This window comes from Anopheles marshallii, chromosome X (genome assembly GCF_943734725.1).
Source record: "Anopheles marshallii chromosome X, idAnoMarsDA_429_01, whole genome shotgun sequence".
NCBI classification, from domain to species: Eukaryota; Metazoa; Arthropoda; class Insecta; order Diptera; family Culicidae; genus Anopheles; species Anopheles marshallii.
In genome coordinates this window covers 10225292-10250535 of record NC_071325.1, presented here as the reverse complement: position 1 = coordinate 10250535, position 25244 = coordinate 10225292, and the positions used below count along the sequence as shown (strand labels likewise).

At 49.6% G+C, this 25244-nt stretch overlaps 2 protein-coding genes across 2 annotated transcripts; one reads left to right on the top strand and one right to left on the bottom strand.

Moving 5' to 3' along the window:
* Window positions 1-139: 139 nt before the first annotated feature.
* On the top strand, window positions 140-24961 carry LOC128713720 (E3 ubiquitin-protein ligase Ubr3). The gene is made up of 9 exons (XM_053808586.1): window positions 140-440; window positions 7230-8381; window positions 8454-8689; window positions 8760-8915; window positions 18133-23218; window positions 23626-24338; window positions 24423-24554; window positions 24629-24768; window positions 24844-24961. Exons 1-9 carry the CDS (start codon window positions 140-142, stop codon window positions 24959-24961), a joined length of 8034 nt encoding a protein of 2677 aa, XP_053664561.1.
* Window positions 9329-11693, bottom strand: LOC128713729 (uncharacterized). Its single transcript, XM_053808599.1, has 5 exons — window positions 11094-11693; window positions 10831-10972; window positions 10179-10764; window positions 9740-10105; window positions 9329-9659 (listed from the first exon to the last, which is right to left on the bottom strand). Exons 1-5 carry the CDS (start codon window positions 11691-11693, stop codon window positions 9329-9331), a joined length of 2025 nt encoding a protein of 674 aa, XP_053664574.1.
* Window positions 24962-25244: the final 283 nt, after the last annotated feature.

Here is a 25244-nt window from a genome sequence, read left to right as displayed (position 1 = left end):
AAATGACTGGATGCGGTTATAATTGTCTGCTAAAGTAAAGCGGAGAAACAAAGCGCCAAGGAGCAACGAGGGAAAGAATAACACGCAGGAGAATAGATTACATCGATATCAACACGCATGGTAGAGCGACCATAACGCGATGGCGGACGGAAATAAAAACAGTACCGAGGATGGCACCGGAAGCGGTATTGCCGGTACGGAACGGGCATCACCACCGACACGCCGTACGTTGTCGGTGGCCCGGCTGAAGGAGAAGGGCAAGAAGCTTGCCTCCGCCCATATACACCGGGAGCTGACCGTGAACGGTACGTCGGAGAGTTTGAACCGGCTGTTGGATGATTTGCTGTCGCCGGAGAATTCGATTTCCAACAGTGAAAACATCGAATGGTGCCGCTGGCTGGTTGCTGGTGGCCGAACGCCAGCCGAGTTCGCTTCGATTGGTATGTGTGAAGAATTTTTTTTTTGCAGGAATTTAATTAGCTTCTGTTAGGGGTAACACCACACGCCTATTAGTCATCATGGTTTCTTTTTCAGAAGTTTCATAAATAGATGATTTATCGCACGTGGAACTTTCCACAGTATCATACCAGTCGATTGTTGTTAGGTATTATCTGTTGGGAGTATGCAATTAATAATTAATTTTCAGATGTAAATATATAGACGCGAGTCCAACGTGTGTTTCCTGTAAGACTTCTATTGGCGGAATGATGTTTAATACATGCAAAAACTAGTTAAAGGGTTGAGCAACTCTTTTCTCCCGAACTGTAAACTGTTGAACTTATTGTAGAGGGGTAGGACATTGCTTATTTCAACATTATCAACTTCATCTCAAATGTTACTAAGAGAGCATTTGATTCTACAATGCGAAAAGGTTGTAAAAAAGGGTAAACGGCTGTGTAAAATGTTTGCGGGAGACTGCATGAGCGTGAGACACGCGGGCGTATAGTGGGACTTTCTCTAAGGTTTTTATTTGGAATTCGGTTGCGTCAAGAACTCTGGCCATTTGACGGAACATTCCTCTACAGGCTGAGGCAGTCACCCACACGCAAGACTTTCGATCGCGTTAAAATAGACTTTTTTTTTATGATCGTAGCAATACCATCGTCCTTCTCGGTTCTCTGCAGGAGTGAGATGTGGGTTGATCATCATCATCATCATTTAACATCGAAATGCTATGCTTGAAATAGAAAAAAAGCATGCTATTCACATGTAGTGTTGTAAAATATTGGTAAATACAAAGAAGAAGGTGTGCGATTTGAACAGTAAAGTAAAAGGAAAAAGATGTTTAGATTTAACATTAGTACCAGCAAGCGTTTGCCGCGATTTTCATTGATGGTCACTTTAAACGTAAGTGTTCCAGTCAAAAAGATTGGTCTGGTGGTTTCTAGTAAATGTAACATAAATATTTCCATACGGAATTTTAGATTTAAGATGAGTTTTAATGTCTGATTCTCTATTGTTAGATGAGCATGTCTAGTAATGGACACTGTGAGACTCCTTCAGAGCTACACTCTTCAACCCGAATCAACCCAACGAGTTGATGTACTCTTCTTCATACCAAGATGGTGTCTCTTGCTTTGCTTTTTGTGTTTCAATATTCAAATTTATTTGCGAGTGAAACAATTGTAGACTACATCGGTGATCTTTCCATGGCCATGATTCTATCATGGCATGAGTCGATTCCATCCCTCGATGAGATGGTCTCGGACAAATTTGCAAGTTAATGTCAACGGTGCGAGGGTTTGCAATCCATTATTGCCGTACACAGGGGAAAGGGCAACGGCAGCAATCGCTTAAGCCTTTAACCGAATCCCTGTTACTGTTCTGCAATGCATGCGGTTGAACGGAAAGGTATAAAACAATCGGTAAACTGTATTGCTCGGTAGCGAAAACAATGCGCAGATGAGTGCGATCCTGTTAAGGAATCGATCGTTAAGACACAGCATACCGTTTGAGCGTTGCGTTGAGAGATTCCACACACAAACACGGCCCAGCAAACCGTGTGTTTATGAGCGTTTAACTGCGTCAGGACCATAAAACGTTACAATTAACTGTAAGCCGGTAGGCACGAGCATAAAACATGATGTATGCTAGCACTTGACTACATATGCATTTATCCTCTCGGCTTCTTCCCGCATCCTGGTGTGACGCGAGAGAAGACGTTTGTGGCGTTTGTCGGTTGAAAAATGGCGGGAAAAAAGAAATCCTCACGTGTCCGGGACGCATCCGCTGTAAGATCAGGATCTGGCGTTTGTGTGTGATATAAAGGCAAGGCGAAGTGCGAACGAGAAGGAGTTCGTTCATCAGAGAGATATGCTGTGAGGGAATGAGAGGCACATGTAGAAGCGAGTCTTTTTTTTTTATTAACTAAATTGCATCACAAGTTGAATGTGATGCTGGTGGTGAGGCTTATGGTGGCTGTGTGAGGGATCGCGATATCGCTTACCTCTTCCACACGCCGATCAAGTTGCTCGCCACGAATGCGTTGAACGACCCAGGGCGAAAGATAGGGTAAAAGAGAGACCGCAACGAACGAGATGCTTCTTCTTCCACCCTTCTCATGTCGCATCCCGTCAGTCCGATGCTGCCGAATGTGTGGTAGGGTTATCCGTGTTTCCCTGCGTATGTTCATCGCCAAAAATATGCTGTACGCTTTTCAAGGCCACCAGGCATGATACCTGGGGCAACGTCAGGCGGGCAACGAGTTGTTCACCTTAACCATCCAACACTCTTACACGTGTCTTTTTTTTTGCTTTTCTTTTCTGCCCCTCCGGGGGCTTCTGGCTCTCGCAGCATCCGTTCCAGCCTCGTACCCATTTGGCCAGTGGCGGTCAAATTTACGGATCGTTGTTTCCATAATCAATTCGTTTTGTGTTGTTAAAAGTTCTTACCTTTTCCAACGAAAAAATAATCGGAGCTTGTTACAAAACTTGACGCAACGAGCAAACTTCTTACCGGGGTTTGAATAGTTTGGTGTTTATTAATGTTGCTAAAGTCATTACAGTTTTGTGTCTTCTTTTAGTCAGCTGGTGGGGCTGCTAAGGGCGGACCCTGTGGTGTATTGGTAGCGGCGGTCGCTCTTCACACGATAGGACCGGTACAAAATCCCGTCCGGGACCAATCGCCGCACAGGACTATCCAGCTATACGGGTAAATAAAGTCCAAGAAAGCCAGAAATGGCAGGCCTCTCTAGACCTCTTGAGGTTGTTGTGCCAATAAAGAAGAAGAAGAAGAAGACGTCTTGAGGTTGCTGTGTCGACAAAGAAAAAGAAGACTGCCAATATATGTACCTTGCTCCGTGTTTAACCGTCAGCTCTACGACCCTCTCCCGGAGTTTGATTAACATCTTCAAACTTAAGGAACTGTCCAATGAACGATGGCAGGACTCTCGACGACTGGGCCAATTGAAGATGATGAACAGATAAAAATCTACCAGCTAGATATGAGCAATACAGAGGAAGTAGTGCGGAATACTTTTGGCATGTCCTTTCATTCAAGCTAATTCCAGAGTACCGAGCTGCGGATTACCAGAGCAAAAAAAAAACCAGAAACCAGAGTGGAATTTCTTTCCGATGTTGGCTTTATTTGATGTTATGCAACTTTAACAACTTTATTGGGGTGGCCCGGTGGCACCGGTCACACGGACGGACCGGTCCAAAATCCCATCCGGGACAATCCCCCCCCTACGCACGGACTGGCTGTCAAGCTACGGGTGAATAAAGTCCAAGAAAGCCAGCAAGACCTCTTGAGGTTGTTGTGCCGATAAAGAAGAAGAAGAAGAAGAAGAAGGCTTTATTTGATGTAGGTCAGGTGGTGATCCAGGTGGTTCCATTAGCAATGCATTAAGCCCCTATAACTGCAGGTGTTGTGCACCCTAAAGACCACAAGACACAAATCTAGCCAGAGCTTTGTAAACACCGAGTTGACATAGATGTAGTGGGTCCAGTATAGGTCCGGTGCGATCCTGGAGTATAGTTTTAAAACTATTAGAAAGAGTGGAAAGAAGGTTGAAATATTAATTTAATTTCTCATCAAGTGAAATGGTTCCGGGGGAGAATAGTAAAACCAGACGACCCTCCTTTTCCTCGCGCATATGTGCAGATATCATTGCGCTCCAGGCGCGTTGTCGAGTATGAGCCAACTCGTGTGTTTGTAACCGCCAGAAGTGCGAAGAGTTCGTCGCCATCTCCACCAGAGTTCGTTCACTGTCATTGTCAAGGTCGTCGATCGGTGGAAAGTGACGTCGTCGTTAGCGTCTGCGTCATCAGTGAGCTCACCACGGTTTTCTCCCATGCTTACCAATCCCCCTTCCTTCCCATCCGCCCATATCCCCCCCCATCCCATTGAACCGTGCATCCATTTCCACGTGTACGGTGACTGAAGCCTCACACGAGCAATGCGTGCGTTCCTTCCCCCCGGTCCAAGACACTCTTTGGAGATCATTGAACCTTTCGCGTGGCGTCGATGGGAACCGGGAGCAACAGAAGCGAGACAATAATACTGCAAGAAAGCTTATTACTCCGCTGCGTATGTTCGAGGGGGTATTATGTATCTCTCTATCTCACTCTCTTCAACTTCTCCACACGGATCGAGAAACTGCCATTCAGCATCCCTTGCACCCAGGTGAACATCTATTGATACAACGTTGTAATAATACTTTTGCTAATTTTCGCATCGTTCCAGAATGGTCAAACGCTCTTTCGGCAGCTCTTTCAGGGTTCGGCAAATATGTTTTATTTGTAGCAGTAACAACCAACAAAAAAAAAACACTTAACCTCGGAATACAAATCAATCGAAAACGGCAAGAATTAAGCTGGATGGATAAGAAAATACACCGAGCGAACGAGGCGTCAATGAACCCTGAACATAATACACATACACACGCAATCGGGTGCGTGTGTGTTGCTGTACGGTGGAATGCGATGAGTATGTGTGTGTGTGTGTAACGTATTGCGTGAAGAAAGAGGCACAAAGGGGGAGGAGTTGGAGAGAAACGTCGCGGAACCTGTGCGCGCTTCGTTGAGTGCACACGCGGGGGCCCCAGAGATGCGGATGGCATGTACGCAAGGCAGCGATCGTGGAGGAATAATGAGCCGAGCGAAACGCTGGTGGGCTTTTTACACAGAAGGCTTCACCCATCGGCCCATGTCAATGAACCACCCCGGGGCGGAGTGTGCGCTCCCACATCGGCGCAACGTGCGCGCGAGATCCATGTGGCTAGGGTACGGTGCAGATGTTACGCGCGGCAAGCGGGAAACGGGGATGGCATAATGTGTGCGATCTTGCCAACATTGCCCAACAGCACATGGCACCCCCCCCCCCCCCCCCCTCCGCGCGTGCTCCGTGCTGCTAGAAAGAGACGATCGACAACCGAAGTGTTGGTGTGTGTCGAACTTGACTGAAACCACCCAACGGCCACCAAAAGTGGGGTTGGGGGGAAGGTGGTATATGTTGCGGTATCGCTGAGTTTACATGATTCCAGGGTGGTACGCCAGCACGGTAGCCGTGGATCGGCAATACACATGATCGCGTGTGCGCTGGTGTGTGAATTGGCGCATATGGAGAAGACCCGATGACTGATCGAGAATGATCGTGTATTCTTTCTTGAAGTCTAATCTGAGGATAGTGTCTTATTCGGCACTCTTTGCTATTAGGGTGCGAGCTTCTCAATGCAGTACGTCGAATTCTAGCACAATCTACACAAGACAGACACAAACTGCAAGGCAAAAGGCGTGTCGGATGGAGGAGTTGTGACAACACAAACCAATGTGTTTGCTCCGACGAAAGCTAGACGTTAGACCGTTTGTATCACCCGTGTGACCGCATAATTATTTCGTTCCGGCCATCCGCTTCGGGTGGGATTAGGTCATTTAGCCGTGGCAATGCACGAGCTCATACACGACCCGAACGCATCGGGAAGCAATTATTTCTTGGGCATGGTCCCGATGTTCAATTTTCCGCAATATTGTGTGTGCCATATGATGCAATTTTTGCAGCAACACGTAGGAAAATGTTCAGCCTCCCAGCACCCCCCTCGCTCCAAACTCCAATATGTCCAGTCAACGTACCATAGTGAGCCGTATTGGTGTGCGTGTGCGACCTCGTTACGTTCGGCGATCTGGATGTGTGTGTGTTTGTTTTTCTTTCCTTTACTGTTGAATGGGCGGATGAATGAAGGGGATGAATGGAATGAATTAGTTGCACCAATACCAATACACAACACACGTTGACCACATCGTGAACGTTCTGTTTGACAGATATGAGAAGTAAAACAAAAAAAAAAAATCATGAATGGTTTTGTCGTTTTTGTACAGGCCATTACGTTGCATGATATTTTGCAAACAACCATGCTCTCATCACCCAAAGATAGTTTTATATTGTTTTGTTTTTTGTTTTACTTTTTGTACAAAATAAGCCCTCTCCCGTGCTTGATCAGAAGCAAATATCTCAACACTAGCGCAAATGTTTTGCCTACACCAAAACCCACCGCAAAACATCGCTCGAGTTTGTCGCGCTTTCCCCGCGTGTGGGATGCCTGCAACTGGCTGGTAACATAGAAAAATTTCTATATTTAGCAGTGCGCAGTGGTGCGACATCATCATGATCTTGGGTTCATTTCTCACAGCAACGACGAACATACAAAAAAAAGTCCTCTCCCTATCCCCCGCTGAGTTGGCAAAACAGCAATTATCGTCGCTTCCGTTCCGTGTTTTGTTTGGGATAGTTTACGTCCCGCAGGCGATGACCTAATGTGAGGTGAAAGCACATGTTGTTGTTATTTGGGGGAAGAAATGGGCCGAACCAAACAACGCATTTTGTTGTTGAGTTGATGTGTGTTCATTGGTGATATTAGAAGTACTACTGTTACTGTTGCAATTACTATTTAAGACTAATGTGTTTTGTAAATAGTAACCGATAACCTCCGGAGAGGTCACTGATCAGACTATCAACGAGCAATTACAGCTCCGTGCTTGTACATTCTAAACCGAATTGTGTAAATATTTGTAATTCGGGGAAGTTCGTGATGATAAGCGGCGGGCTGGGTCATTGCAAATGGTCAACCTTATGAAGACATAAAACAAACAGCTCAGCAAAACTAAATCGTAAAGATTATGCTGTATGAGACAAGTTGCACGTATTGTGCGAATGCAATAGAGGCGAAAAACTTTAACGTAAGCACCAATTAATACGCGCGATACTAATTCAATTATATCTGTTCTCCGTTGCAGTGCGGGCCTATGACAACCATGCGAAATGTGGGCTGGTGTGGATACCGCACGTGGTCGCGTACCGATGTCGGACGTGCGGCATCTCGCCGTGCATGTCGATCTGTCGCGATTGCTTCAAGCGCGGCAACCACCGGAACCATGACTTCAACATGTTCCTGTCGCAGGCGGGCGGTGCCTGCGACTGTGGCGATACGTCCGTGATGAAGGCGGAAGGGTTCTGCAGCGATCACGGGCTGAACAACTGCCAGAACAAGGCGCCGGTACCGGACGATCTGATGCTGGTGGCGGAAGCGATGATGCCGCGGCTGATCCTGCGCATGCTGCTGCACTTCCGCGAGTACAGCGCGACCAATCTCGATTCGGCCGACTGTCGGCGGACGGCGGAGTACTGCAACGATTACTGCGCCATGCTGATGGAGTTCAACAACATGGGCGAGCTGATGCGGCGCGTCATGACCCGCACACTGATCGATCGGGGCGTGTACCGCCGCCTGCAGGAACCACCGTTCCCGTCCCTCTGCTACAGCATGTACCTGCGGGACGGCTGGGTGCAGTACGAGGAAGCGTTACGGCAGTTCCCGTCGCCCGAACCACCGCCCGACTACGCCCATCTGGCCGCGCTCGGTCGCACGATCGTGCACGAGACGCTGCTGGAGGAGTTCATCTTTTGGACGTTTAAGTACGAGTTCCAGCAGCAGATCGTATGCTTCCTGCTCAACATGCTGCCGGATCAGGACTACAAGGAGCACCTGACGCGCACGTTCGTGATGCACTACTGTCGCATACCGAGCGTGCTGGAGCTGTCGAGCGATCCGGACACGCTCAGCAACCGAGTGGTGCACATGAGCGTACAGCTGTTCTCGAACGAGAGTCTCGCACTCAAGATGGTGGAGGAGCTGTCGCTGCTGCACGTGATGATCATCAGCCTGCGACAGATGATGTCCAAGATACTGACGCCGCACACGCTGCACACGCCGGAACACAACTTCCATTACGTGGTCGACTGTGCCGAGCGCGTGATGAAGGAGCATTGCTACTGGCCGCTCGTATCCGACTTCAACAACGTGCTGTCGCATGAATCGGTCGCGCTCGTCTTCCTGAAGGATGACGATCTGATCGATATGTGGTTCCAGTTCCTATCGATGCTGCAAGGTAGGAAATTCTGCGCTCCTACTAACCAAAGCTTCCGTACCAACGCTTACATTACGTCTCTTTCGACAACAGGAATGAATGTCAACATTCGCGAAATCATCAGCCATGTAGAGTACGAGTCCAGTTCCTACTATGCCGCCTTCAGTTGCGAGCTGGAGGCGAGTGCCTACCCGATGTGGTCTATCATTTCACACCTGCAAGATCCGTCCCATGCACCGCTTGCGAAAAAGATCATGATGTACTGCGTGAACTATCTGCAGGACTGGCTCGACGCAATCAACTTCTACAAGCAGCCTCGATTCCAAAAGGTACCGTACGCATTTGCCCATCCGGTGAGAGTGTGTGTTTTTGCTAATATTTTGATTGATTTCCAAACAGGATGATATGTACCGGGCGTCGTTTCACTTCCCACTGCATCGCTATCTAGCGGCATTTATCTGCCAGGGCGTGAAGACGATGGGGATGTCATTGAACGATATTCTACCGTCCGCCGATCTGTTACCGAAGTTAATGATGCATCCGCTGCGTGTACAGGTAGGTGGAAAATGATTGCTTTGTTATTTCACGAACAGGTCGAACGTTTTGTGTGAACATTCTCGTACATTAGCAGAAACGCTTGTGTTACAGAGCAGTTTGTTAGTGTTGGGAACTTTATTTTTCTGCATTGGTAAAAGTCGCATTTCGTAGCGTTGCGGGGTTGGTGTGTATTGCTACGCCTTTATTCGTTAAAGATTACATACAGTTTTAAATGATATACTTCAACAGACATCGGAGAACAGCAAATTTTGGGTTCTCGATAAGTATCCAATCGATATAGCAAACAGCAATTGTCAATCGATGTATCTATCTCTACTTAATACCGGTCGAAAGCAGTATGTCCGGTACTAAACCGAGATTTGGTGTGATTGTTATGTGACTTTTATCAAACACTTTCGCGGCAGTTGCGACTAACCGTTTACGTTGCGTGCTTCCTCTTCCGTGGCAAGCCAGTCATCGGTAGGCACCTGTATGTGCGGTCCAAAGTCGTAGGTGAACACCCGAGGCGCAATAAAGCCACCGTACTTTGGGATGCTTTTGTGCATCAGCCCGGCACCGGCCAAGGGTATCGGTAACACAGGGACCACCGGTTGCGCGTCCAGGAACGGGATGGTCGTTTGAGCCGCATCTGCTCGCCCACCGGACGGTCCGAGACGCAGGTACTGGCCGCTGGTCGAGGTGGGTGTTGATTTGGCTGGCGCTAGCGTTGGCACATCCATGTAACGCAAGGGAATTTCCGTTCTGGAATGGTAGGTACCAACGCATTAAGCTCATGTTTTTTGGAGATTTGTCATGAATTTGCTTTTGGCCCTTAGGCTTACCTGACTGTCTCATCGTTTCCGATCCAGATGCTTTTGTTTGGATCGACCAGTGTGCCGGACGTGAAGTTCATCTCGGTCATGCGAATTTCCAGGTTGAGATGGGCGCCCAGCGTACGGAAGCGCACGCCAGTCAGCACATAACCGGGATGCACGTGCACGTCATCGAGATCGACGGCACGTCGATCGTACGAGAGCGTATGATAATCCCGTCCATCGCGCACGCCTTTGTCCGTGTGGCTGAAAGGGGTCGCCACTACCCATTCGAGCGTGCTGTTGTCGATTTCTCCTCCGGGCAGCAGCATACCCTGCTGCACAATTAAATGCATCATCTGTCTACGCTTCACAAAGCGTAACCCTGTCACAACGCTGCAAGAAACAGTGTAACAAACAGGAATAAGTGTGAATATTCCAAGCGAGAGCGAGTTTTTCGGAGCCTTACCGGTTTTTGCTAATGTCCGACACGGATTCGCGCAGGCTGATGTAACGGTCCGAATGGCGACCGGCGTCATCGCAAAGACAGAAGCAGTAGCTGCAGTGCCAGAACAGCCAACGCCACCAGGAGTCGACCTTGCTGGTGCCACGCGGGCAGTGCTGCTTGCGGCCGCGCACCTCACCATTCTCGTACTCGATGTACTCGTAGCGTCGCTGGCTGCCCGGTGCGGCCGGACAGATCCACATATCCGAGTCGATGTACTCGCAGTCGTAGATGCGACCGGCACATTTCGCTTGCTTCGAACAATACAGCTCCTTATAGCAGTGATGCTGCTCGTGACCGTACTGATAGTGGGCACAAGTTTCCCGACATGTTTCGTCCGCGTTCATGTCCACCTCGTTCTCCACGTACCCTTGCAGCAGGCGGGTGAACTGCACGTAGGTAGTGTTCTCCCGGTGGGAACCCCGTTCCGGATCGCACCGCCAGTACTCGCCGCTCGTCTGTCGCATAACACTCTGCAGGAGTTGCTGGGTGCGGGCGAGCCGTGTACGCAGCTCGTTACGGCGATCCTTGGACTCCGTGGTGAAGTTACCTGCCGAGGGAGAGGGAAGCGTATCATGCAGCTAATACGTTTGGTTTTGTGTTAGCCAATTCTTACCTTTGCCCTGAGTTTTCAGCAGCATATAGGAGAACTGCATCATGATGTAACCCTTCAGTTCGGTCATTGCGATAGATTTGTACAGCAGGTAGATCATCTGCTGGGACGATAATCCATAGCTACATATAACGCTGCTCGCCATCTAGATTGGGAAAAAGTGAGAGGAAAGAGAGAGAGAGGGAGAGTATAGTTTCACAAGAACTCGACTAGGTGCCACGTCCAATTCCCGTTTGTGAATAAAGGTAAAGTCGAGCTATATGTACCATACTGGCGCGGTAGTAAATTGCCTGCCGCACCATAATGTTGTAGATATCATCCAGTTGCTGCGGGATCGGTTGATGTTTGTCGAAGAGTATCGTTTCCGCGAGATCAATCGTGAGCAGACGGAGATCGTCCCCGGCACTATTGCCGGGTTCGCCATCCTCCGGCCCGCGGTCTGCCAGTTCGGCGAACCGCGGTGCTTTCTCGCGCAGGAACGAATACACCACCTCGAACAGTTTGTTCACCGTCATCAGGTTCTGCTCCAGCAGGTGCCATTCGGACAGCCGCCCCAGCAACCGGTAGTCGCCCAAATCTTCCGCATCGAGCTCCGTCTCGACGAAGCGCAAATAGATGTTGACCAGCTCGCGCATGACCGTTGCGCGCTGTTGGGACGTGTCCTGTTCCAGCTGGTTGTCGACTGCATCGATGTGATTGACGATTGCCCACGCCTGGCGTTCGTGTTGCAGGTAACGTTCACGTAACGCATCGATACCACTTGCACCGTGCAGCTTTTTGGCGTCCGCTTGAGATGCAGGTAACGCTACCATGCACGTATACACCAGTGCAAGCAGCGCTACTGGGAGGGATAAACCCCTCGCCATACTGTGTGTTGTGTGTCACACCGCAGGTGATACGGTAATGTTTAACGTGCAATAATGTTTTTTTTTTTGTTATAGATAACTACCCCGGGGGATACAACAGGACACACTGCGAAAGGAATAACGCCACCGTAACGCTCACGTTGCAATCACAAACTGTTGATTGAAGAGATTTAAGTTCTAAGCGCAACCAACACAAACAAAACCCATAGTACAATGTAGCATGGAAGTACTAGCATTCAGCGCTGCTTGTGTGTTTCGGACACATGACCACAGTCAGTTATTCTACACACAAAGCAAGACACGTCTCCAGCTTTCTATTTCCCTTCCAAACGATCGTTACGCTTTGTTCGATATTTTACTGATGTCATGTCCAGCGGTAAATAGCGCATGCCATACATAGCTGTACGTGCAGTAGACACTGTGTGCTTTGTGAAGGTAATGCTCTTATATGCGATGTACGCTATGTGAAGGGCAAAACGACACGAGTGTGCACGATCATCTGATTGTTATTGCCATCAGTTGCGCGTAAAAGAGATACACAGATGATACGGGGTCCGGGTGACCTTGACCACGAGGAACTCCTCGAACTCCACTTCCGGAAATAGTCTCCCTCGACAACGGTATTGCTGCAATGCTCCATAAATGCATTGACCAGACATACTCTGCACCCGTTATGGTAGACATAACCTCGCCTAGGGGTTGGATGTTCAATACATCATCGGTTTTTTTAAAGCTACTACAAAGTCGTGATCGTAAAAGCGATCGTAAAAGGTCGTTAAACGATGCGTTACGTTATCGTACACGGTAAAAGGTTCTAGAGATCCATCCTCATGCCGCCGAAGGCAGGTTGTTGACGTTTAACCGTGAGGAAATGAATGACACACGATAAAGGCTAGGGCTAGCGGCAGTTTTCACACCTTCCCCAGATCGCTGGAAACAAAGTGATCAACCGATCATTGCACCGTACGAATAAGGCGGCAGACAGAGTTTTACGCGGTGACTCATGTCCCACTCTGCACAGTTGTATCCATTCGCGTCATTAAATGAGCCAAACAAACAAAGCAAAAGGGAAACAACACCACTTATTCAATTCAGACTCCTGAGGTTTCCCCCGCCCCCATCTGTTACTGAACTTGGTGGATGGATAGGAGAAGCGATTGGGACATTGGTGGAATGTAGTGATTTTTATAACCATTTTGGTTAATTCCATGGTTTTGGAATTCGCCATTTGTAACAGAACTTGCTTGTATTTCACATGAAGTTCTACATGGTACAATTGTATCTTTTAGGCTTAAGACTGTCTAAAAGACACCTGCAAATATAAAAGTGATCCGTGTCAGTTGTTGCAGTGAAGGGGTGAATCAAACCACAGTTCGCTAGCGAATAGTTCAAGGCAATCCACAACTACCGGTGTTTGGAATCAACTAACGAAGACGAAGACTGCTTGCGATTGTTTGGTGGTGAGTGGAGCTACGTATCGTTGATATGCGTAACGTATTCGTAACGCGACGTAACGCTTTTTCGTTGTGGTTCTTTGATTGCTGGAGTTATATTGTCAACGGATAACCATGCGAGCGGGATGGATCATTAGCATTAATTCCACCAAGCCGCGAGTGTGGGTTTGGGGATGTCGGTTAACACACAAACTAATATAATCTGCCACGATTTTTTTCCCTCGTCAGCGCAGCATTACTTTCTTGCTACTGCTGAATTGACGGAATCGGCAGACCACACTGCGTCTGGCGACTGTGGGCAAGAAAATCAATACGAACGGGTACGGGGTGGGTCTGTGAATAAATAATAAGCGCAAACACCTCTGCTCTCGTCGCTTTTTGAGGATATTGCAGGCGTTTGGTGGACCACCGTGTTTTGCTTACGAATGGGAAAACGTGAAAGAGCTGCATGCCTGGTAGAATTATAGGACTTGGCGAGAACACCGTACCCGTGGCAGGACTGACTTTCTGTTTCATTCAAACCGCAGGCAACTGCTGGTTTTACAGTGAGCAGCTGTTGCTACGAAACCACTCGCCATGTGAAAACAAAAAACTTCCTATGTTTTGCTGCTGGTACTGTTGATCGGTGCCTGGCCTGTTGGGGGCTTTGTGTTTAGGTCTTTTTTTTTTGCGCACACCACAATTTCTCCACGCGGGATTGCGTTCTTTTTGGTTCAGTATAAAGGACACACACCACAAACGACGCAAAACCACTCACATACAAACACTTTAAAGCACCCGACCTCGTTCTTCTGTAGCGTGCCGTGAAGAGAGGGAATCTGACGCGCGTACACACTCGCGCACTGTCAACGCACCGAATAATGGCGGCGTACTGAAGCCGTGTCGATGGTACAACCAGCCGTCCGGAGCCAGATGCGGGTCTGCGATGATGAACTTTTGCCCCTGTTCTATTCCATCTCTGCCTCTCTCTCTCTCTCTCTCTCTCTCTCTTTCCGATGCGTTCCAGTGGCCCCTGGAGATCGAGAGCGAGAGCCACACCGGGTAATGCGATCGATCCGGTAAATGTATGCGTGCGTCGCGTACGACACCGTACGCGTACGACACCGCCGCACAGTGGTCTTGTGTTTGGTGTTTGTAGGACATCGACTGCTGCTGCTAATGCCATTTTGGAAGCACTCTTACAAGGTGCAGAGTTGTTACGCGAGACCGCATCATCGACGGTAACACGCTGTGAAAGGTTTTCCATTTGTAACAAAGTGCTTCCAGTATCGATATACCAGCATTTCGTCTAAATACGCCCAGAGCAAGCCACAACAAGCCACGAAATCGCACGCTATCGCTCGAATATCTCACACTAATTGTGTTCATTGTGTTCCATTTCATAGCTAATACATTAACTTACTGGAATCACTGCACGGCAGCTTAGAGCAACACGGTGTTGTGTGCGCGTGTGAATCCTCCCAGCCTTCAAGCAAACGGCACACAATCGATAAGACATGTTAGTTGTGTGATGCGGTAGGAAAAAAAAAGATAGCTTATATGTGGCGAGATTACTTGAGTTCAAGCACACTTTCCAGTATGTTTATGCGTCTGATCGTTTTCTCCTTCCGCGCCGCTCTATCTGTGCAATGCAATAATACCACTTCCGCTAGTTGGATGATTGCGGGGGGGAAAAAGACACTCCCATAGAAATTGGAAAACATAACGAAGCGAGACGAGTGCTGCAATGGGGAATCAGGAAGTAAGTGGAGTTTACTGATAGACACCCTAGTTGCACTCTCCTTGATGGGTTGCCTGACCTTTTTTTTTCTCCCGAAGAGCATCTAACCTCGAGAGACATTCTTGGACGACCTTTCCTGGACTTCTTTCGTGGAATTCATAGACGATCTTGGATGTATGCTAACTCAGTGCTACCTACCAGGTTGATCTGTGTGAAGATATCCTTTCCTTCGTAGCTGCCCAAACCAATGCCGCTGCCAGTGACTTCCATTTCGAGCTGGTGCAGCAGCTCTATCGCGCTGATCGGGTTGCTGAGATCGATTGTGACCTGCGCAAACTGGGCAAGGGTAAGCTGCTCGACGGCAGAATCATCGCGCAGAAGCTTATTCATATTCAGCTCCAACCGGTCAATCCGTTTCATGATGCCGGAAATCCGGTTCAGCCTGTCCTCGAACCGGTTGCGAGAACTCGCGTGATCTACCACGTCCTGTACACGATGCCCTAAAACTTCTGTCATCTGAAGAGGAAATGGGAGAAGAAAGACGGGAAGATATCGGGTTATATCCACTCGGTAGTCACCGCTTCACCGCGGCATCATTGAGCAGCGCGACGAAACTTACGGTCGCTTGACTTTCGCGTATTTCGTTCGATAATGCGCTGATTTGCTGCATAAGCTTGAATTCCTTGTCCAGGTAGAACGGTTTTGAAATATTCATGCCGGATTCATTTTTCTCGAGTTGCAGCATGGCCTGCCAAAGCACCCGGTACGCCACGTTGCCCAGGATAACACCCGGATTGAACAGGTTACCCTGTGCCTCCGACGTCATCAGTCCCACTGGCAGCAGCACTAGGATCATGACAGTTCTAGCCAACGACTGCATTTTGGGGTGCAGCAATGATAGATCCTTTCTGTCACCCGGTACGGCGGTGTGCGTTGATTGTACGAAAATCCTCTGTCCGAGTCTCTGTTAGGTAGCGTAAGGGAGATCTTCCAACGGTCAATTACCGACGGCAGTAGCAATTGGAACAAATTGGTTGATCGTAGACGGAATACGGGTTTTCACAGCCGGGTATGATGCGGGCAGTGCTAATGACGGCACAGAAACACCTCTTACGCTTACATTGTCCATACGCACTCTGGGTGTCTTGGTTATCCACAGCCGGGAACACAACCATACGCCAAACACTGTCGCCTTCCCCGGACGCACTTTTGCTTTTGACGCGGACGATCTTGTTTGCACACCACACTTTCCGAAACAGGTGTCGCAGGTGTTTCGTTGCTGTCGTTGTTTGCAAAACTGCCTGGAAATTGAACGGAGGGGAAGACCGATCTCGTACGTTAACGAGGTCGTTGTCCGGTTCCGTCCGTTCCGTTCACAGGCTTACGAGAGAGTGCGGCTCGGTTCGTGCGCTTGGTCGGTGTAGGGCGCAGTTCGCTTATGCTGCTACGAATGTGTGCGTGACTCTCTTTGCGGGTGGTAGCATAGATTGCTGGATCGTTCACTCCCGCGTTTCACCCTTCGAAGATTCATCTGCATGAATGAATCGTCTACAAAGCGGCGCGTGCAATTTGGTGCGCAGTGGTATTTGTGCGAGCGGCGGCGGCACCCCTATGCTAAAGGCAACTGGAATCGCTAATTTGCTGATACAATCATTGATGTTTATTTATTGAAATCTTAGCCATAAATAAATAAATACAATATTATTCATACATGGCGCAAAAAACGTGGTTCCAAATGCTGAATTTATGCTTGAAAACGGTGAAATAACAATGGCAGCTCAAAAAAAAACCTTTAATACCAACTAGTAGAACAAATGCTGATACTGCAAGTGTTTCGGCTAAAACACGATGACTTCAGCTTTGATAAGAAGCATATTTTTAAACTACAACAATATAGCACATCTAAGGCAAGTGGATAAAGCAAAAGAAACTATGCTCGTAGCGATCGGAACGGTCACATTAGCAATCGCATACTTATGCGCTCTTAACAGGATGAGTCAACGCTCAACTGGTTTTCTGCGCTTTGTGTGGGACTGTCTCCCCGCGCGATGAGTCGACCCATGTTACCGTTAGCGTCCACGTCGTACATTAAACAATTTGGACAAAAATCAAGTTACAGCTCAGCTTTCGTTCGCACTACAATTCGGTCCCTTTTTTTTTGTTGTTGCTAATTTCTTGCAGAAAGGGCATGTCACAACGGCACAGCAATGCGCTAATGGGTTTTAAATGCGTCAGCGAGAGTGAAAGCAAAAGGGTGGATATTAGCTTACGTTAATGTTTATTTGTACTCCCAAAACTGTTTGGGTTTGCTGAAAATGAATTTAATAGGCTCAAGACTGTCTGGCTGATCGCTATAGTTCCCAGTATAAAGTTTTCTTTTACTTAAAACAGTTGAGTAAATTTGATTCAAATTAATTAATCTGGATAAATCTTTGAATTGAATCTCTATTCCAAAGATGCACCAATCCTCTAAGATTCGGTAATCTTCCAAGATAAATGGCCTCCAAGGATCTTGTCCAAGGTGCTATGTCTCCCCCTTGAGATCTGAATCTCTATTCCAAAGAATCATGAATCATCTATTTTAATTTAAGTATTCTTTTACTTAAAACAGTTGTAGTGTTGAGTAAATTTGATTCAAATTAATTAATCTGGATAAATCTTTGAATTGAATCTCTTTTCCAAAGATGCACCAATCCTCTAAGATTCGTTAATCTTCCAAGATAAATGGCCTCCAAGGATCTTGTCCAAGGTGCTATGTCTCCCCCTGAATCTCTATTCCAAAGAATCATGAATCATCTAAGGTTAACGACTTCCAAGGAGCTTGCCCAAGGGGCCATGGACACCTCTTCTCGTTGAGATCTGAATCTCTATTTCCAAAGATTCATGAATCCTCTAAGAATCGTGCATCATCCAAGGTTAATGGACCTATGGATTTTGAACAGGACCTTCAAAAAGCTTGATTCTCCACTCCCTGAATTCATATGATTCTTTTGAGCGGCGATTTCTGATTTGAATGACTTCTCACTAAAGATTCATATGAAAGACTCTTTTATAGAAAGATTCATTAAGCACAAAAATGGACAGTTTTGATGCGATAGAATAAAGACAGTTTTGAGAAATAACTAGTGTTTGAAGCGTTTCACCGAATAACTGTTTTAAAAAAATCCTTAAAAGTTCCCATAATTCTGTCATATGTTGATTTTTTTACAAGCTTCTATACATATCTTCATGAAACTGATGCATTGTTGTGTGCTCTTTTTTGCAGAGTCTTTTCTACGCGATCCTGTCGGGCGTGTGGGTGCGCAACGGACTGCAGATCAAGGGCCAGGCAATGACCTACATACAGGCCAACTTCTGCAACTCGATGGTGGACATGGACCTGTTTTTCCTGCAGATCTGCGCAACCCAGCTACCACCGAACCTGTTCGTCAGCGAGTGCATTATGATGTTTGGCGTCGAGGACTGGTTGGGCATGAGCGTGCTAAGCACGCCGCCGGAGATGGAGCAAGACTCGATGCTGGAGGGGTTGCTAACGTTCCTAGCGACACTGATCACGTCGCGCATCAATCTCGGCAACGACGAGACGACGCAGTGCGTGATCGAGATCAGCGCGCTGCTCGCCACCGGCGACAAAACGCACAGCCAGCTGCTGGAGCTGATGCCGGAACGGAGCGGGAACGCGCATACGCGCAACTTCGAACGCTACCTGAAGGAGCTGTCGATCTACCGGTCGCCGCCGGTCGGGTCGGAGAACCTCGAGCAGGGTTTGTTTATGCCGGTGCCGGCGGTGTGGGAGCGCCATTACGATCCGCTTCACGTGTTGTTGCGGGCGGTGCATCGTCGTGACTTCCAGAACTCGCTCGACCGTTTCGGTGCGTACGTGAAGCAGATCGGCAAGATGCCACGGAGCGGTAACTTGTGGCCACCGTTTCGGTTGCCCAGCTCGTGCGGTTCAGCCTACAGCGATCCCGGGGCGATACTCGGTTCCCGCATCCTGCACGCAACGATACTCGCCATCTTTTACCGTGCCGTGCACAAGCACAACGTGTCGGAGCATATGCTCGCGCTGGCCGTCTTCCTGCTGGAGATGGCGGTATGCAATGCTGGTGCGGTAGGCGGTGAGGCTGCAACCAGTCGTTCGACGGTGGGCGATAGTGCGGCGGCAAGCAAAAGCGTCGAGGAGCAGTCCAGTTCGGTCGGTGCGGCTAATGAGACGGTGCCGGATCTGCTGAACTGTTATCCCAGCAACTGTTTGAGCGACAACCTTAAAATGACGGTGAAGCGCATTTCACTGTTGCCGGCAATGCGTCGCTCACCCGTTTCCTACCGACCGCTGGATGGTGGTTCACCGCCCTTCGACAGTGACGTCGAATGGGATCTGTCCGAGGATGAAACGCTTATGATGATCGGAAGCAATCCGGAGGGCGAATCAGCCTCCGGCACGATGGCGACTGGCACCACCGCTGGGAGTAGTGCAGAGCGAGGTGTCGGCGGACCGGGTGGAGCCGGATCGGATCAACAGCTCGTGCCGTCGCGCGGCATTGGTAGTGGTGTTGAGGTGGTACCCTTGACACAGGACCTCTCGCAGATGGGAAACAGTATAGTGTTCCCGGGGCGTCGTCCCGCTATTCACGCACCACCTTCCGCATCCAGTACGGCGACCAGCACTACCACCACCCAGATGGTGGTGGAGGAGGAAGAAGACGATGTGAATGATGCGGAACTGGAGGGTAGCAATCGGTCGAGAGATACGGCAACGACGGCCACAGTCACGGTGGGAAGTGGTAGTACTGGGCAGCAAGTAACAACGGAGATGGCTTTAAGACGACGGCGTTGGCATTTGTTGCAGCGATTGCTTGGCCAGCAGACGAGTGGCGTTGCTGCACCGGAGCCACAAGATGAAGACATGCCCGCGTATCACGTGATGGATGCGGACGGCGATGTGGTGGTGGAGGAGGAAGAGCAGCAACCGAGCGAGTTGCTAGCGATGCGCGCTCGCTACCTGATGCTGGAACGGCGACGTAGCAGCGTTGGCAATGCGAACGTCGTACAGCCGGCCGATGTCGACGACTACATCGATGACGAGGATGACGAAGACGATGATGATGAGGAGGAAGAGGATGAGACAAACAATGATGGAGTAACTGGCAGGCAGCAGCAGGATGGAGGTGTAGAGAATGGCGGTAACGATGGACAGCGTAGGCGGGTGGATGAGGATGACGAGTCGGCGGACATTGCGGATATACAATCGATTGTGCCACGAACGCTGCTGGTGGGTGGTCGAACCCGTGCCCTGCAGCTTGGTAGGCGGCGACAAGATGGAGGTCCGCTACATCACCACCATCATCACCACCATCATCATCACCATCACCCGTCCGGGGGTGGTGTGGGTCCGGGATCGCTCATACGCACGAACGGTCCGGCCAGAGCGACCGAGTTTATCGTGGAGGAAGCCGCCGACGAAGTGCCCGGTACGGGGATCATCGGCAATACCGAGACCGGCGTTGAGCTGATGATTCGGCACGAGTTTGTGCCCGTGCCGGGTACGGGTGGGGACGGTAGTGGACAGGAGATAGCGATTCCGCAACAGCAACAGCGTGCCCTTACCTCGCCCGTGTTTGGCACGTCATCGGCGGGTGGTACAGGAGTAGTGGCAACTGGAAATGAACCACCCGGTGCTGGTGGTATGCTGCTACCGTTCAACAGTGTCACGCCCGCCACTGCAACGGCTGCAACGACCGCGGGTGCAAGCTTGAGCGTGGTACCGCAGCAACCGAACCAGCTGCAGAACTACTACCATGCTAATCACCATCATCACCATCATCATCACCATCGGCACCATCACCATCATCACCATCACAATCATCTTGCTGGGTCGGGCGCCGGTGCGGGTGCAGGAGGCAGCACGGCAGGTGCTGGTGGACAGCAGCAAAGCCCACAGTCACTGCAACAGCAGACACCACGGCACTACCATCGTAGTCTGCAGCCGGCAGGTGCCGGAGGTCATGCACAGATGGGACCGAGCGGTGTTGGCGGTGCCGGTGGTTTAGGAGGAGCCACTGGTGGAGCTGGCACGGGAAGTGGACAACCGAACTGGACGCGCTTCAAGAGACGCAATCTGATGAGCAACCATCGGCATACAGGCGGTGGCAACACAGGTTCGGGCACTGGCTGTGAAATGACACCGCGAGAGGATATTGGCATTGGTGGTGGTGGTGGGCGAGGAGACGGCTCGAATGAAAACGATACGATTGTGCTGGAGGAGTCCATCATTTCACTACTGTTGAAGTTACACTCACAGTTAAGCGGCGCCCTCGACAGTTTCTCGTTGGACGACGAAACCGAAGATGAGCTGTCGGCCGGTAGCGGTAGTAGTGCAGGGGTTAGAGGCTCGGCAACCAATCAACCTGCGATGCCTTCATCGTCCTCCTCTGCTCCGAGTCAGCAGCAACGTGACGGGGATGATGACGACTACGCCAAAATGGAGCTGGATGAAGACGAAGGAACACCGTCGGCCGGTGGTAAAAGTAATGAAGCTAGTCAACAAAAGGAATCTACTGCACACGGGCAGCAGCAGAAGAGGCAACAGCAGCAGCACCATCGCTGGGGCCGTATCTCCGATTCACGCATCGGGGATGGTCCGTTCTTCATAGGCAACCTGCTGCGCAAGATCGCCGCGCTGGACGAAACGTGTGCCGTGCGTATTGAGCAGATCCGGGCGGAACTGTGGCCGAACCAAAGAGAGCGCCAGGCGGAGCAGAAGGCTCGGGAGGCGCGCGAAAAGGAGGAACGAACCAAGCGTGCCAAGGAGCGCCAGAAGAAGATGATGGAAGAGTTCGCCAACCGGCAAAAGCGTTTTATGCTGCTGACGATGGCATCGATGGGTGGCGATTCGTCCGGCATGGATTTCGGTTTTGGCGATGAGGAAACGGAAGGCGAAGGTGGCGGTGATGCAGCGGCCGCACGGGTCGCAGCAGAACGCCGGGCGGCTGAAGAGCAGCAGGCGGAAGCGTTACGCGAGAAGGAGTATGACTGCATCATCTGTAACACGTCCGGTCCGAGCACGGAAACGAACCCGATCGGGTTGGTCGTGCTGGTAGAGTCAAGCAGTGTGGTGGGCCATCGTAGGACGCGGTCGGAGCGTTTAGCGTTACCGTTGAGCAAGGAAGATCAGACACGGCTAACGGAGAGTGTAACGCTAGCTAGTGAGTTCAACAAGCGTATTGAACTGCTGCAGTGGAAGTTCGGTCAGACGTCCTGGTTCCTGTCCCACAACATCGGCTGGGAGGGTGGTGTACACATACAATCCTGCGGCCATCATGTGCACCTATCCTGTCAGGTCGCTTATCTGAAGTCACTCCACACACCTCGCAGCCCGAACAACCTGAACGTAGAGTTGGGTGAATTCTTCTGTCCGGTCTGTCGGCAATTGGCGAACTCGGTTCTGCCGCTGAGTCCGGCACTCGATCGGCCAGCACCATTGATACGTGCCCCAACGCCACCACATCGTGCGCTAGTGCTGGAGCTGATTCAGCTGTTTCAGGAAAGCAAACGGGCACCGATGGCGAGCAAGTTCTGTGAAGCGATGGGACGTGCGATGGGCAACATTACTGCGTGCACGCAGCGTAACATCAAGCGTTACCCAGTAACGCTACAGAGCCTGTTCTCGTTTGTACTGTCGATTGCACGCACTAACCTCGAGGCGGAAGTGATACAGCGCGGTGGTTCGCTGTGCAGCACGGAGGACATCCGGTACAAGCCGAAGCGGGATTGCATAGTGCCGCTGCTGCACGTACTATCGCTCCACGTCCGACTGATGATCAACGATGACTGGCCGATACGGTTTAAGGTTGGTGACGATTGGCCGTGGCATTCCTGGTCACGTCTTGCCGGTATCCAACTCGCGTACGGTAACGCCGATGTGGAGGTAGGTGTGGAGGCGAGCGAAGAATCGGTTGAGCGGTTGGCGATGGTACCAGCACGGAATACTGGCAGTGGAAGTGGTGATAGTCTCGCCCGCCACGAAGAGGACGACGACGATGATGATGAGGATGACACGCCGAAGGATGGTAAGCATCGCGCACGAATACCGGCTAGCATACGCGGTATGTTGCTACCACCACCACCAGCGGACGCTAGGGAGGAAGGAGAAGAGCTGAGCACCGCATCGGCGTCATCCGGTACGGCAACGGCCGCAATTGGTGGTACAGCGTCATCCGCCACCTCGACGACAACGACAACCGCTGCCACCAGCACAATCGTGGACACGGAAACCATTCCCGATCTGATTAGCGATCCGACCGCTCTAATGCTTAAGTTCATCCTGCTTGCACCACTTCACCTCGACCAAGGTAAGTTTTACTTCTTGCTAAGATCTACTTCTTGGACTATTGCGACTTAAAAGGTTGTGTCTACCACATATTGGAAACAATAGACTTCATACGGCGGGATTGAGTTTGTTGTGAGACTATTTTAGATTTTTTGAAAATTGAAGTGTAATGTCTAGAGGTGTAGATGTCTGGAGTTCTAGTTGTCTTGAATATTATAAAGATTTCACTGTAATCTCTAAATGTATTGTTTCAAAGAGTAAAGAATCAAGAAATGGTTCCAGCTTTCTCACTTGAATTCACAAATTTCTGTCTTTCATTTGATTTTGGCATTTTGGCAGATTACCGTGACGTATATAATCTTTTATCTAAACTTAAAGATATTATATTTATGACTCACACACTCTTTGTTCTCTCTTCCTTCTTTGTAGCGTATTTTACATGCATCGTGAAGGTGATGTACAACTTGCTTTACTATCAGATAGTGCTACAACTTTGTACACACCTGACGGACGAAGAGTGCGATGAAATCCTTGCCCGGTACGGTCCAACAGCACAACCACCACCGGTAATAGTGCGAGAGCGTGGCGTCCCGCACATCGGTGTAGCAATGGCGTTCGTGTTAAGTCAACTGGACCGTTGCCGACACATCCGCAGCGACAGCATACTGATGGGCGATGTTGGTGGCAGCAGTGACGGAATGGAATCGGCTGCCAGCGACACATCACCGATGGACACTAGGGTAGCCGGTGCTGGTACCACCACCAAGCGGCTTAACCTCGATGTATTTGAGAAGCGTTTGCAACGGCTGTGCTTGCCGTTTCTGCGTGTGGCTGCACTGCTCCGCCATCATATCTACCGTGCGGAGATACCGGAAATAGCCGGACCGCAGCTGGAGTTCGCACGGCTCGTTTATTTTCTCGAGCTGGTAACGGTATCGATGGACTGGGACAAGTTCAACGCAAGCAAGGCGCTGTGCTTTCTTACCGGTACGGAACTATCGTTGCCGAAGAATTGGTGCGATCAGTTGCGCAATCTTCGGCCAACGTACGAGTCGACACGTTCGCTCATTGTCCAGCAGCATATAGAATGGCGTCAGCCAAAGCTGCTCGGACTGCCCCGCGAATACGAAAGGCTGTTTACGGTAAGCCTCGGGAAAGGACCGGGATCTCTTCCAACAGAGCTGGAATAATAATGCACTATATGCGTTTTTTTCTACCATTACCAGTATTACCACGAGCAACCGTGCCAGAAATGTCAAAACGTACCGAAGGAAAGCTCCATTTGTCTTCTGTGCGGTACGATCGTGTGTATCAAACAAACGTGCTGTAAGGAAATGGACTGCTGTGAAGCAGTACGGGTATGTTGCAAGCTGTACAGGAAGACCACCTCACACTGCATTCACTAATATCATCTCGCTGTTATTCTTTTCAGCATTCGATCAGCTGCGGTGGAGGGACAGGCATTTTCCTCGTGATCACTTCTACCTATATCATCATCATCCGGGGACATCGGGCGTGTCTATGGGGTTCGCTTTACCTAGATGATTACGACGAGGAGGATAGGGATTTAAAGTAATTGCCGCGGGTGTTGTGCAACCCTTAGTACACGATGTAACTAATGTCATTAAACTATCTTCTCTTTTGCAGGCGCGGTAAACCACTGTATCTTAGCGAAGATCGGTTCAATCTGCTCGAATCACAGTGGCTTTCGCATCGATTTGCCCACACCAAGCACAATTGGGTTTGGCATCGAGATTCGCTGTAAACAGCTATATTATACGCTCCCTTACTACCGGCTATGGTTTTCATGTGTTTGATAATATGCGCCGTAAAATGTGGAAGTTAAATAACGACCGCGAGGAAATGAAATCCCGTGACAGATGAATACGAATCGGTGGAAATGGTAGCCGAAATTTCTACAGTGGATATGCGATCGTGTTGTGTGGGCGTACCGTTTTGTGATATTTTTCTACAACCTCACCAAGGATCGAATCTGGCTAGCAAACTGTAAGAGCGATGCCAGAACAAAAGAGAGAAAGATAGAGGAC